Source organism: Oncorhynchus tshawytscha, linkage group LG09 (genome assembly GCF_018296145.1).
Source record: "Oncorhynchus tshawytscha isolate Ot180627B linkage group LG09, Otsh_v2.0, whole genome shotgun sequence".
NCBI lineage: Eukaryota > Metazoa > Chordata > Actinopteri > Salmoniformes > Salmonidae > Oncorhynchus > Oncorhynchus tshawytscha.
The window spans coordinates 64,336,868-64,351,094 of record NC_056437.1 but is presented as its reverse complement, the minus strand read 5'-3'; the positions used below and the strand labels follow the sequence as shown (position 1 = coordinate 64,351,094).

Sequence of the window (14,227 nt, the reverse complement as noted above, 5' to 3'; positions counted from 1 at the left end):
GAAGGATGAAGGGAGGATGACGATCACCTATATCAATTTCAAAACAAGGCCTATTGACACTTCGGTCGGCTTCCAAACATTAATCCATAGTGTACCCATTTTATGTAAAAGCCATATTACTCATGATCTATGAGGTTAACATGTCCTTGTACTGAATGTTTTTAGACATGCACCGGTATGTACTTGTTAATAAATATATAACAAATGATATATAAACGGTCTATGAATAACAACCTATTTAATACAGGCATATAAGGCATTCATAAGAACACCGTAAGTAAAGCTTTAAAACTGAAATGTGTTTGGCCTTATAGTGTTCCAACGGGTTTGGACTGTAGAGAGAAACTCTGACCTTTCGGATACAGAGGACAGGGGGAGAGAGACCACTGGCCCAGTTCTGGCTGGAGAAACTGCATACATTTACATTTGCAAATATGAAACAAAGGGTTGCATTCTAGGAACACACAGTTATAGCCATAGTACAAACACTTTGAGGTATACACTTTCATACACAGTACTTGTTTTTCACACACACACCAGTGACACCCTCACACACCAGTGACACCGTCACGCACCAACTTGGTCAGTCGCTATCCTTACAGACTACGACGTGAGGCCCCTCCCCACATACACACACTCTACACAGTACAAGCTGCCAAATACGCGTGCTACGGAATGTTTGGCTTGGTTTCTCTCTGACTGCACTTTGTCACTCGTGACACCACATTTGCATATTTCATTGGATTAGCCCAGAGAACTAGAGAGTCCTTGACACTACAAAAATGAGAAGAGAGAATGCATCTACAGTTTGAGCAAACTAATGTTGAGTCCTGTGGGGTAATATATCTGTAATACAATATAATATAGTGACGATGTATTGAGGACAACTCTTACTCAAATCCCAGTTATCTATCTTTAGTCTTATTTGGTGTCTGCTGATTTTTTGGGCTCCTGAGTGGCACAGCGGTCTAAGGCACTGCATCTCAGTGCTAGAGGCATCACTACAGACCCTGGTTCGATTCCAGGCTGTATCACAACCGTCCGTGATTGGGAGTCCCATAGGGCGGCATACAATTGGTCCAGCGTCGTCCGGGTTTGGGTTTGGCCGTCATTTGTAAATAAGAATTTGTTCTTAACTGACTTGCCTAGTTAAATAAAGGTTAATTGAATACAATTAGAGAGCTCACTATGTTTTACAGTCATAATACAACACCTTTTGCCTGATATTCTAAAAAATACACTACAAACAGATAATTCTTGGGAGGTAAACTGGATTGGATGATTTTCGTAACACATAAGGTTAATGTCAATTACATTTTAATTCAGGAAGTGCCTAAATTTACTTTCAATGAGGATGAGTTTTCATGTTTTGAATTCAAATGTTCTAATCACCCGAATTGATTGAATTGAAATACAACTGACTCAAACCTTAACAGAAGTGCACCACTACTTCAAGAGCACAGAGAGAGAATGGAACGAGGAAGCTCATGTTATTATTATAAAGACTAGAGAATAAACAAGAAGACTTAAGTATGACTATAAGATCAGAAGAAGAAGAAGAAAGGGGGACAGGGAGGGCATGAGGAAGAGAGAGCGAGAGACAGGGAGAGAGAGATGGGAGGAGGGGGGAGGTGGAGGAGAAGGAGGGTGCCAACATGTTTTATTTCCGGTTGACAAAACTCTGCGCTCTCTCTCTCTCTCGCTCCCTCCCTTCTTTCCTTCCCTCCCTCCCGTCTAAACTTCCTCTCTCTCTGTCATTCTCTCTCTGTCGCTGGCTACAGAGAATCATCTGAGGTAAGAGATAGATGACATAAAAAAGAAGGGATTTTGTTTTCCAGAAACAATGAAGCAAGAATATAAGATATCTCTGTAAAAGTGTTTTAGATGTTTCTATGCATCCTGTCTTTGTATGAGTGGGTTTATGGGCATGTATGTACACTGTATCTTGTGTGTATGCCTGTATGCACAAGTGTGTGCAGGGCAGGCTCCAGGCATAAACTGCATAAGCAATCACTTAGGGCCCCAAGCCAATAGGGGGCCCCCAACTCCCCTAAATATATATATAAAAAAGTTTGGGGTCACTTAGAAATGTCCTTGTTTTTGAAAGTAGCGTATATTTTTTGTCCATTAAAATAACATCAAATTGATAAGAAATACAGTGTATACATTGTTAATGTTGTAAATGGCTACTGTAGTTGTAAATGGCAGATTTGTTATCTACATAGGCGGACAGAGGCCCATTATCAGCAACCATCACTCCTGAGTTCAAATGGCACATTGTGTTAGCTAATCCAAGTTTGTTGTTTTAAAAGGCTAATTGATCATTAGAAAACCCTTTTGCAATTATGGTAGCACAACTGAAAACTGTTGTTCTGATTAAAGAAGCAATAAAACTGGTCTTCTTTAGACGAGTTCAGTATCTGGAGAATCAGCATTTGTGGGTTCGATTACAGGCTCAAAATGGCAAGAAACAAATGACTTTCTTCTGAAACTCGTTAGTCTATTCTTGTTCTGAGAAATGAAGGCTATTCCATGCGAGAAATTGCCAAGAAACTGAAGATCGGGAGGCCCCGATGCACAACTGAGCAAGAGGACAAGTACATTAGAGTGTCTAGTAGTTTGAGAAACAGACGCCTCACAAGTCCTCAACTGGCAGCTTCATTAAATAGTACCCGCAAAACACCAGTCTCAAAGTCAACAGTGAAGAGGTGACTCCGGGATGCTGGCCGCCTCCAACATCGTTTTAGACAATTTGGCCGTACTCACAACCGGCCTCGCAATCGCAAACGACGTGTAACCACGCCAGCCTAGGACCTCCACATCCGGCTTCTTCACCAGCGGGATCAATAGACTGATTTCCTTATATGAACTGTAACTCAGTAAAATCTTAGAAATTGTTGCATGTTATGTTTATATTTTTGTTCAGTATATACACTACATGACCCAAAGTATGTGGACACCTGCTCGTTGAACATCTAATTTCAAAATCATGGGCATTAATATGGAGTTGGTCCCCCCTTTGCTGCTATAACAGCCTCCGTTCTTCTGGGAAGGCTTTCCACTAGATGTTGGAGCATTCCTCAAGGACTTGATTCCATTCAGCCACAAGAGCATTGGTGAGGTTGGGCACTGATATTGGGCGATTAGGCCTGCCTCACAGTCGTTCCAATTCTTCCAAAAGATGTTTGATGGGGTTGAGGTCAGGGCTCTGCAGGCCAGTCAAGTTCTTCCATATCGATCTCGACAAACCATTTCTGTATGGACCTTGCTTTGTGCACGAATTGCCATGCTGAAACAGGAAAGGGCCTTCCTCAAACTATTGCAACAAAGCTGGAAGCACAATCTGTCTACCACTTCGCAGCTGAGTTTTTGTTGCGCCTAGACGTTTCCACAATAACAACACTTACAGTTAACTGGGGCAGCTCTAGTAGGGCAGAAATTTGACGAACTGACTTGTTGGTTAGGTGCCACCCTAAGAGGGTGTCATGTTGAAAGTCACTGAACTCTTCAGTAAGGCCATTCTACTGCCAATGTTTGTATATGGAGATTGCATGGTGGTGTGCTCGATTTTATACACCTGTCAGCAACAGGTGTGGCTGAAATAGCCAAATCCACTAATTTGAATGGGTGTCCACATACTTTTGTCTTGCCAGCTATCTAAACTTGTAGTAATCATGGCCAAATACCGACTAGTCACACAGGGCACTTGCCCAGGGGCCCTGACCTCCAGGGGGCCACCGTTGATTTTGTTAATCACTTTTGCCCGTGGGGTGGGGGGGCCCAAAATGCTAGAGCCGGCCCTGAGTGTGTGTACTGTATATGTGTATGCGTGTGTGTTTGTGTGTTACTTGAATATGCGTGCAGCTTTAGGGCACATTTTTTCAGTCTCTTGTTAGTTCATCCCTGTCACCCTCTCTCGCTCTCTCTCCCTCTCTCTCTTTTTCACTGCTGGGGGGAGGGGGATGGAGGTCACCATAGCAACCATGCCGGGACAAATTAATATCAAGTCCTTAAAACAAAACACACAAGCTTACGTGTGCGTGCGGTTGTGTGTCTGTGTGTGTGTGTCCTTTTCCCTTTCGTGACTCTATTAACTCTGTGAATTTCCATAAAAGGGGAGGGGCTACATTGATTATGAAATATTCATTTCTATATCCATCTCTCTCACTTTATGTCAATTTCCCCCACTCAATTCACTCTTCCCCTCCTCTTCCTTGCTTTTGTCTTTGCTTCTTTCCTCTCTCTCTCTTCCTCCTCTCTCCATCTCTTTGCTGTTGTGTGCCCCCAGGCACTGTGGCACGTCCTCCCTCCATCCCTCCCTCTCCCCTCCTCTCTCACTGCCCCTGTCACCTTCAATTGCTCCATGGAACTAGACACACTGCCTTAGGCGAGGGAAGAGAGGAGCGAGAGAGGAGACCAAAAGAGAAAGAGAGGGAGAGAGAGACGGAAAGGGAAAGACAGAAGAGAGAATGAAACCAAGCGGAGGGAAAAAGAGGCAGACAGGGTATGTGTGAGATAGGGAGATGGCAAGAGAAAGGAGAAAGAAACAGAGAGAACGAGTTTGAATTAGAGGGAAAGAGAGAGAGAGAGGACATAATAAAAAGGTATGGTTAGAGGAGGGGATGAGAAAGTCTCAACTGTGTCGTTCAGCAACATCCTGTGTAAAACTATCCAATAACAGCAACACCTGCTGTCAACCATTGTCCTGACTGAGGAGCCAACACTGAGAACTAATTGATTCCTGTTAACTAAGATAGCGAACCGGTTCCATTCCCAGAATGTTGTGAGAAGGTCTTTCTATTTCTATGGGTGTATGAGAAAATCTCAAGAAAGGACAAATGAAGTAAATTGCACAATTGCGTAAATAATAAAATGAAGTAGGCCTAAATAACACAATTAAGTAGGATCAATTCGGAATAAGTGCGACACTTTTTGCATTTCCGTCTGCTATAACCTCTTTTGACATCTATCTAAAATATTAGCTCAACACGATACATTTCTGAAATCCTCAAGAAGTTTCCTAATCACAGAAAAAACTGTGTTGATATCATATTGACAGGAGGGATGACACACCCATTTGTGTACAGTGAGTCAAAAGCATATTTTCAGTTTGCATTTGGTAGACTGGGACAGCAGACTAAAATAACTGGGACACCATTATTATAGTCCCAATTGTACCCCAATGACAATTCAATTCAATTGTGTGTGATTAGGAAACATCTGAGGATTTCAGAAATGTATCATGTATTGGGCTAATATGTTAGATAGATCTCTGAAGAGGTTACAGGAGATGTAAATGCAAAAAGAGTCCCACTTTTACTGAATTGACTCAAATAACAGTAATAATCCAATCTAATCCAAATCTTATTTTATTAGTCACATGCGCTGAATACAGGTGTAGACATTACAGTGAAATACTTACTTACGAGCCCCTAACCAACAATGCATTTTTTTTTTAATTAATAAGAATGAGAAATAAAAGTAACACGTTACTAAAGAGCAGCAGTAAAATAACAATAGCGAGACTATACACGGCGGTACCGGTACAGAGTCAATGTACGGGGGCACCGGTTAGTTGATGTAATATGTACATGTAGGTAGAGTTATTAAAGTGACTTTGCATAGACGAAAACAACAGAGTAGCAGTGGTGTAAAAGGGGGGGGCAATGTAAATAGTCTGGATGGCCATTTGATTAGATGTTCAGGAGTCTTATGGCTTGGGGGTAGAAGCTGTTAAGAAGCCTCTATGACCTAGACATGGTGCTCTGGTATTTCTTGCTGTGCGGTAGCAGAGAGAACAGTCTATGACTAGGGTGGCTGGAGTCTTTGACAATTTTTAGGGCCTTCCTCTGACACCGCCTGGTATAGAGGTCCTGGCGGTGTCAGAGGAATAGTTTAATCTTCCGCATAGGTCGTCGATTTTATTTTCCAAAGATTTGCATGTTTGCTAGCAGAATGAAAGGAAGTGGGGATTTATTTGATTGCCTAAGGCCCCTTTTTCTGTGCCGTCTCTTCGTACAAATGACGGGATCTGGGCCTGTTCCCGGGAGAGCAGTATATCATTCATGTCGGGCTTTTCGGACTCATTAAAGGAAAAAAAGGATTCTGCCAGTCCGTGGTGAGTAATCGCACTTCTGATGCCCAGAAGTTATTTTCGGTCATAAGAGACCGTATTAGCAACATTATGTACAAAATAAGTTACAAACAATGCAAAGAAACAAACTAAAAAACGCGATTGGTTAGGAATAATTAAAACGTCAGCCTTGTTCTCCGGCGCCATCTTAACAGTACTAATAACAGTACTACAAGAAAGCATTTACAGGGCATAGTACTACAAGTACCAGAGCCCTGCCTAACCTACAGGGGGTCCCAAATGTAAACTGGTGGCTGCGGTCCAAAGACTTCAAAAACACACCCTCATATCCACTTACCCTCGCCTTATGCCCTTGGGGGGATCCCCATCGCCATCTTGGAGGGTGGTCCAAATGATTAGCCAAGCAAGGGAAGTTTGCAACGTAAGCCCCTCAGCCCTAGTTTTTAGAAACTCCCCATAATTCAATTTGCGACGATTGCACATTCGCTAAGAAAAGTCAGCGAAAACTTAAAAACAACATAAATGGAGAAGTCAAGATACAAGTGTAAGTAAAAAGGAATGCAAATAAGTGTGAAATTTTGCTGCTACGTAAAGGTAAATATGTTTTTGTTTGGTTATCTTTTGGAAATTGTAGGAAAAAAATACAAATATTCTTCAGGAGTTCCAGCTAGGCAGGCTAATTCATTTGCTAGCTATCATATAATTGGTATATATTATTAATTATATATTTAATATAGACATGCACTCATAATTGACTGTAGCCATATAAAACACCCACAAACTACCAGTGGCTGAAAACACAATCATCTCGGGATGAACGAGTGACGAATTTCCGGCCAAGGGGAGTCCATTTAAAAATCATTCCTTCCTTCCTCCCTTGCTCATTGCCCTGCAAGTGTATACTCGTCAGACGTGATGAAATGTCCACTTGAAGTGTCCACTTAATTTGAGGGCTGAGTGGATAAGGTGTCGTTAAGTGTTTGGCCAGTAACCTGGATCTCTTTCATCCTTTGGAAAAGGCTATAAAAGTGTCCCACTGTATTTTGATGCACCAGTAGATAGTACGCACATTTACATCACAATTTGGCACAGTGCATTATTTATGACTGTTTTATAGCCTTAACATCAAAATAGAAAAAAAAGCTATTCACCTTTAATAACCAAATGAAGTAGTCCTGAATAACACAATTAAGTAAATAACAACAATTCCAATGACAATATGGAGCAATTGGCTACATAAAATCAATCAATCAATCAATGAATAATAGCCAATTCTAATCATATCAAACTCCGTTCATATGACCAAACATTGAAAATAAATTATGCTAAACCTAAACAAAATACTTCCTTCTCATATAATAAAGTAGGAATGAATTAATGATTTCATCGAGGCATTAAAAGTTAAACTGATGTAACTGCCCTGAAAATGATACTGAGTGGAAATAGGCCAAGGTGGCTCTGGCGGGAGGTATGTGGTAGGAAGGAAGTCGGGAAACGAAAAAGGGGGGATTTTGAAGAAAAAAAAGATCTGCTGTGGTTTCTAGATTGTTCGTTTCAAAAGGTATCCCACTCTGCCCCCAAGCGTTAGGTTTCCAGAACAACATAAGCATACGTTATTCATTTATGTGAAAATAATTCCCCCCCCCCCCATGCTGAATAAATTCCTGAATAAGTAATAAATATCACGTTAGTCTGTCGTTCCCGATATTAGTATGTATATCATTTTCGGACTTTACAGTGGTAAAGGCTACAGTGGTGTGGTTTTCCATCCTCCCTGGTTTCATATGAGTGGGCAAGATGCATGTCAATTGCATTGGGTTTTACCAAACAATGCTGCCTGCCATTCCTTGCCGTATGTTTATACACCTCAGGTGTCCCTTTACATTGCTGATGAAAACTTTCGTAAAAATCTCTTCATGCGCGCTCCGGTATGGAGGTTTGCGCGTTCGCATGTCAACGTGGCGCTTCAAAGCCAATCGAAATCAGTCTCGGGCTCCGTTAATCCCATTTCCTCGTTTCTATTGGTTTATTTTCTTGTCAGCGTGTCTGCGAATGGTCGACTGAGAAAGCGTGGCACCGCCTCCTTTATTGTAGAATTTAAAGAGGCAGGGAAAGTGCCAACGCGTATCTTTACAAACCCAGAAAAAACCGTGATTGAGACGTGTTGCTAAAAATTGGTACGTGTTTTATTATTATTATTATTAATAATGCATGAACGTATATGCTCCAGTAAAGAAATTGAGTGATTTCGGTTGTTTAAAATTTAAATTTAAAAAACGTTGTGTACAGTTTATGCCAAGTTAAAATGATCTTGAAGTAGCCTAAACTCATTGTCTTAAAATATGTAGGCTACCTAACTGCATCCCTTTTTGCTTTAAAACATTTTTTAAAATTCCTTCACAGGCATTATTGATGTAATTTATTGTTGTATTCATTATTCAGAAGTGTTAAAACAACAGACATTGACTGATTAATCCTATAATCCTATTCATGTCAGGACTCAAGACAGTAGCCTATAAATAGGGCACAAAAGTTGAACACACTTTTTTATGACCATATGTATCACTGTTTGCATTAAATAAACAGTTATTGTCTAACCCAATAATGTATTATTTTGAGTGAGGCCCATGTGTCTGGCAAGTATCATCTCTGTCTATTTGTAGGATAAATTCTGTTCAGTCTGCTGTAGTCTCTCTCTTTCTCCTTTTTTCTTTCTCAGGACAGAAGATGCTGCTGCAGTCACTACCTTCCCTCATTCTCATCCTCGGGGTGGTGGTAGCTGTGCCCGCTAAAGAGAAGCGTGTCCATCGCCATAGTGACCTGAGTGACCACGCCCATGACGACTCCACTGGTTTCCATTATGACCACGAAGCCTTCCTGGGCAAAGAGGAAGCCAAGACCTTCGACCAGCTGACCCCTGAGGAAAGCAAAGACAAACTTGGGTACATTATGTTACAGAACTCCCAGGCAGGCAGTGTCCCAAATGGCCAATATGCACTACTTTTGACCAGGGCCCATATTTCCTATGTTATGCATTACTATAGACCAGAGTCCATATTCCCTATGTACAGCAGTACCTTTGACCTGGGCCAATAGGGCTCTGGTCAAAAAGAGGGAACTATGTATGAAATAGGGTTCCATTTGGGATGTAGCCACACTCACTGCAAAGGTGGGCTCCCGAGTGGTGCAGCGGTCTAAGGCACTGCATTTCAGTGCAAAAGACATCACTGCAGTCCCTGGTTCGAAACCAGGCTGCATTACATCCGGCCGTGATTGAGAGTCCCATAGGGCAGTGCACAATTGGCCCAGGCTGTCCGGGTTTGGCCGGGCTAGGCCGTCATTGTAAAAATAATTTGTTCTTAACTGGCTTGCCTAGTTAAATAATAAAAAGTATAAATATGCAATATCCTTATTTGGGTATTATTTTAATGAGCTCTGCCCCAAACAAGACCAAATTTGGTTGTAAAATGTTACGTTCCCCAGCAAGAATCAAACATTTTGACAAACAAAAGGGGATCTAACAAAGACTCACTGACAACAACCAAAACTAAACAGTTTGGGTTTTAGGAGGGGTTCTGAAAGACACTCATGGGGGTGTCCACTGAAAATTGCTTAGCAATAAAAACTGGGACCTAAAAGACACCCACCATGAACACCCACTAAATTTGCCAAGTAAAAGGCAAACAAATGAAAAACCCACACCAAACTTAAAGACCGTAGGCAAACCAAAAAGTTGAGCAAAATGAAAACAGGAAAGATCAGACAAAGGAATGTTTTTCTAGAAATCAAATAGGGAGTGCCAACTAAAAGTGTTGACCCTAAACATCTCTCAAGACAACTGGAGCACTGGGCCAGCTGCTCTTAAATATCACTTGGGCCAGTACAGGTGAAACACCTTCTGACTAACAAGGTGACACCAATCGGTGCACCCTACGTGCTAAAAGTCCAAACTCAAAACATAAATGGAAAAAAGAAAACCTGTAACAAATGTATATACAGTATGCCTTATCAGAAATATACTCTTAGCATTCATTTGACATCCAATTTGATATGCTCCTATGAACTTCACGTTGGTGCTCATGGGTCCTTTTACATGGAAATGATCTTATACAGAAACCCAGCATAAAACCCCAAGGAGCAAGCAATGCAGATGTAGAAGCACAGTGGCTAGGAAAAACTCCCTGGAAAGACTGGAACCAAGAAAGACACCTAGAAAGGAACCAGGCTCTGAATGGTGGCCAAGTTCGCTTCTGTAGGTAGTAGGCTTAGTTGGCTTGTTCTGTCCCTTTGGCAGGAAGATTGTAGATCGCATCGACACAGACAAGGATGGTTTCGTGAGCCATGGTGAACTGCACCAGTGGATCAAACACAGGCAGAGGAGGTACATCGAGGAGAATGTGCTGAAACACTGGAAGGAGTACGACCAGAACAAGGATGGGAAGATCGGCTGGGAGGAATACAAGAACACCACCTACGGCTACTACCTGGGTATGACAAGGGAGGGGGTGTGTGTGGGAGCGTGGGTAGCCTAAATTTGAGGTGAATGAGCGAGGGGGTGGGACTTCAAAAGGGCAGTCCAAATTTACCAGAGGTGTATAGTCTGCATATAATTAGTAGGCTTTATGGGTGTTAAAGATTGTTGGAATGATGGGCAGGTTTTGGCACAACCAAGATACTATTTATGTAGGAGCAAATTTGATATAATTACTATGTAATATAAGGAGAGATTGATCATGAGCTACAAACATAATCCAAAAATGAGATGGGAATGAGAGAGGAGAGCTGAACATGACAGTACAGTAGTGGCCATACAGCTATGCGATAGTGGGTTCATCTTAGGCTCGTATTGTTAATACAAAGGCAGGGGAAGGGGTTAGTGATAAGTTTAGCCTATTAGATCATAACAAGTAACATTACATGGACAGGGGAGACCTGATCCTAGATCAGCACTCCTACACTGAGACGCTTGATACATACGACCCCTGATCTTTACAAAGCCATGTCTTGACTCTGAGAATGTCCTCCGCTCCATTGCAGATGAGGAGTTTGACGACGTGGATGACAAGGCTAGCTACAAGGCCATGCTGACTAGAGACGAGAGGCGCTTTAGGACAGCTGACCGCGATGGGGATGGCATCGCCACCAAGGACGAGTTCACTGCCTTCCTTCACCCCGAGGAGTACGACCACATGAAGGCCGTTGTTATACAGGTCAGTCAGAGGACTGGGATCAGTCACTAGAGTCACAAGATCAATCCAATTCTGAGGAACATCCAGGTGGTGTACTTTTTTCTCCAGCCCACTTCTAAGCTATTTTATTCTGTTTCGCTTCAGGAAACCGTAGAAGACATTGACAAGAACGGTGATGGAAAGATCACCCTTGACGAATACATTGGTTAGTCTCTCCTTCAACTTACTACCCTTTCCAAACAGAGAACATACAATATGTCATCAACCAAATGTAATTGTTTTTTTATACATTTTAATATGAGAACAAAAAATGAAATATTTTATTACCATCTCTGCGTGATATTCTTGGGTCCACAACCAACTATATGTTAAATGAAGTGCTGGTATGCGTACACAAACAGAAGATAACCCAGAGATGCACAGCGTATTGACCAGTGGTTTTTAAACCGCTCCTCGGGTACCCCTAGACGTTTCACAATTTTGTTGTAGCCCTGAACTAGCTCATAACCCCTGGAATATACTTTAAAAATACAACACCTACCGTACAAGCTGTAACCTGTTCTCCATCACAGGGGACATGTTCACACCTGAGAATGGAGAGAGTGAACCAGACTGGGTGCTGACGGAGAAAAAGCACTTCACAGAGATCAGAGACACCAACAAGGTACACTAGTCTGCTGCTACTGGATCACCTTAACATTGACAACATCCTCTCCTTATACATTACTATAACATCAACAAGTTAACAGGTTTATGTCTGTTGTGTTGTCAGGATGGTTTGTAAAAGCTCTATGCGTGTTGTTGTCAGGATGGTTTCCTGGATAACCATGAGGTAGCTCAGTGGATCCTGCCAGGAGAGATTGACCATACTGACAATGAGGCTAAGCACCTCATCCACGAGACAGACACAGACAAGGTACGCATCTCCCCAGTCCTACTGCCTGATCTCACCCTTACCACAAACTGAACTTACCATACCTGTACACCCATTACAACAAATGTTTCCTAATCCACTTCCACACACAATCTTATCCCCTCTGAAGCATCCCTCCCCATCCCTGTACCCCTCTACAACTCACACCTCCTGTGTTCCCCTTTCTACCCTCACCCCACATCTAACCACCGCCATAGCTACAACTATCGTGCAGTGCATACCCCCACCCGTTCACACCCCTTCCAACTCACCCCGTAGCATCTCCCCTTCCTCTCTGACCTCACACCTTCCCCCAACCTCACACCGACTTCTCATATGAAAACCAAATAACACCCTGTTACAACTGACCACTGTATTTGGTGACATGTGCAACGCATAGGCCTATCCTATGTAAATATTAAATTACATCTGTGGTAATAATACAAGAACAGTCTCCTAGCAGTTTAAATTAGGAACTTTGAAAAATAGTAGCTTTTATGCTAAAACAAAGATGTTTACATCCCAAATGGCAACCTATTCCCTGTAGTGCAGTACTTCAGCCCTATTGACCCTGGTCAACAGTAGTGCACTATAGGGAATAGGGTGCCATTTGCGACACTAGAGACATGAGCCCGGGAGCAGATTCAGGGCTCTCTCACATCACACACTGTCAGCCAGCCTGAACACCGCTAATAATCAACATAATGGAATTAATTGGGGGTAATGACCTGTTAATTATAATGAATCTCTTTCTCTCCATCTGTCCTTCATTCACACTTTTCTCCCTTTCTCCCTGTTATCTATCCATTTCTCCCTCAATTTCATTCCACTCTCCCTCTTTTTCATCCTTCTCTCAATCATGACGCAATGAATGGTGGTGGGCGGGACCTGAAACTTGCCTCCTCCGCGATTGGACGAAACAGGATGACAAAATAACCAAGAAGGAGATTCTGGCTAATTGGAACATGTTTGTGGGGAGCCAGGCGACCAATTACGGAGAGGATCTCACCAGGAGACATGACGAGCTTTGATGAAGTCATGCGAAGGCTTAGGGAGGGGTTAAGGGCTCCATGCAAATGGAGCTCCGTTTGCGCAATTCTATGTACTTTTTGTGCAGCCAAATTTTTGGAACGGACCGTATACGTACTCTGTTTGCATAGAGCCCTCTAGGGAGAGGGATTTCCAAAATACATATTGGGGTTTTGTATTGTGAAAGGCCATACACTTATAATGGAGAATACTGTTACTATTATGGAGTTGGGTAGGGGGGAAGTTCTGATGGGAAAAGATCACAGGTCATATTTATACTGTTAACGGTAACTGGTAATGGGAGCATGGAGATGTTTACACACGCGGATACATAACCACAACTACAGCCTCTCACACACACACAACACAATCATGCGTGTGAATAAAGACACTCCACAAGTCAACAGGCTTATTTTTTTAACAGCATCATATATAGAATATACACTTGGTTCACAGGGTGGGAGGAAGGGAGGGGGCAAAATTGAATTACACTTGTGGTGAAACATTTCTCTGAATTTTAAATAAAGCCATGTTGGTTTTTCTACAAAAAGTTTTGTTTTTCTTTGACATGACATTTACTGTCCTAAGCAACTTAATTTGTTTCCTGGTGCTTGAATGGAGTTTACCACACCACTGCCACCTGCTAAATGGTCTGTTAGTTTACCCAGATTCCTTCATTCTCCTCTCTTAGGATGGACGTCTCTCCCTCTCGGAGGTCATGGACAAGGTCGACTTCCTTAAGTCAAGCACGCTGACTGACTACGGAGGTATGTTGGCGGATGAGGGTCACCAAGAACTCTGACCTCCTTGACCCCAACACAGCCAATTTAACGTGATATACGGTACAGGCATGAATTGGTGTGTAGGCTGTTTGATGCGTGTGTGCCAGAGAAATAAAAATGACATTTCTCGGGGCTCTACAGTACGACCATTTTACTTGCATATGCACCTACCCACTATGTGTGGCCAGGATTCTTTTTATTTAGGAGCACCAGTGTGCCT

The 14,227-nt window shown here is 42.3% G+C and overlaps 1 protein-coding gene across 2 annotated transcripts; it reads left to right on the top strand.

Moving 5' to 3' along the window:
- The first annotated feature begins 8,163 nt into the window (after nucleotides 1-8,163).
- Nucleotides 8,164-14,145, top strand: rcn3 (reticulocalbin 3, EF-hand calcium binding domain). Of its 2 annotated transcripts, none has more exons than XM_024422987.2 (8): nucleotides 8,164-8,271; nucleotides 8,814-9,036; nucleotides 10,389-10,582; nucleotides 11,132-11,304; nucleotides 11,428-11,488; nucleotides 11,856-11,947; nucleotides 12,092-12,199; nucleotides 13,917-14,145. In XM_024422987.2, the coding sequence occupies exons 2-8, from the start codon at nucleotides 8,822-8,824 to the stop codon at nucleotides 14,025-14,027; spliced, it is 954 nt and encodes a 317-aa protein (XP_024278755.1). In that variant the 5' UTR covers nucleotides 8,164-8,271; nucleotides 8,814-8,821; the 3' UTR covers nucleotides 14,028-14,145. The 2 variants fall into 2 exon arrangements, with proteins under 2 accessions (XP_024278755.1, XP_024278764.1); XM_024422996.2 differs by having other exon boundaries at nucleotides 13,120-14,145.
- Nucleotides 14,146-14,227: the final 82 nt, after the last annotated feature.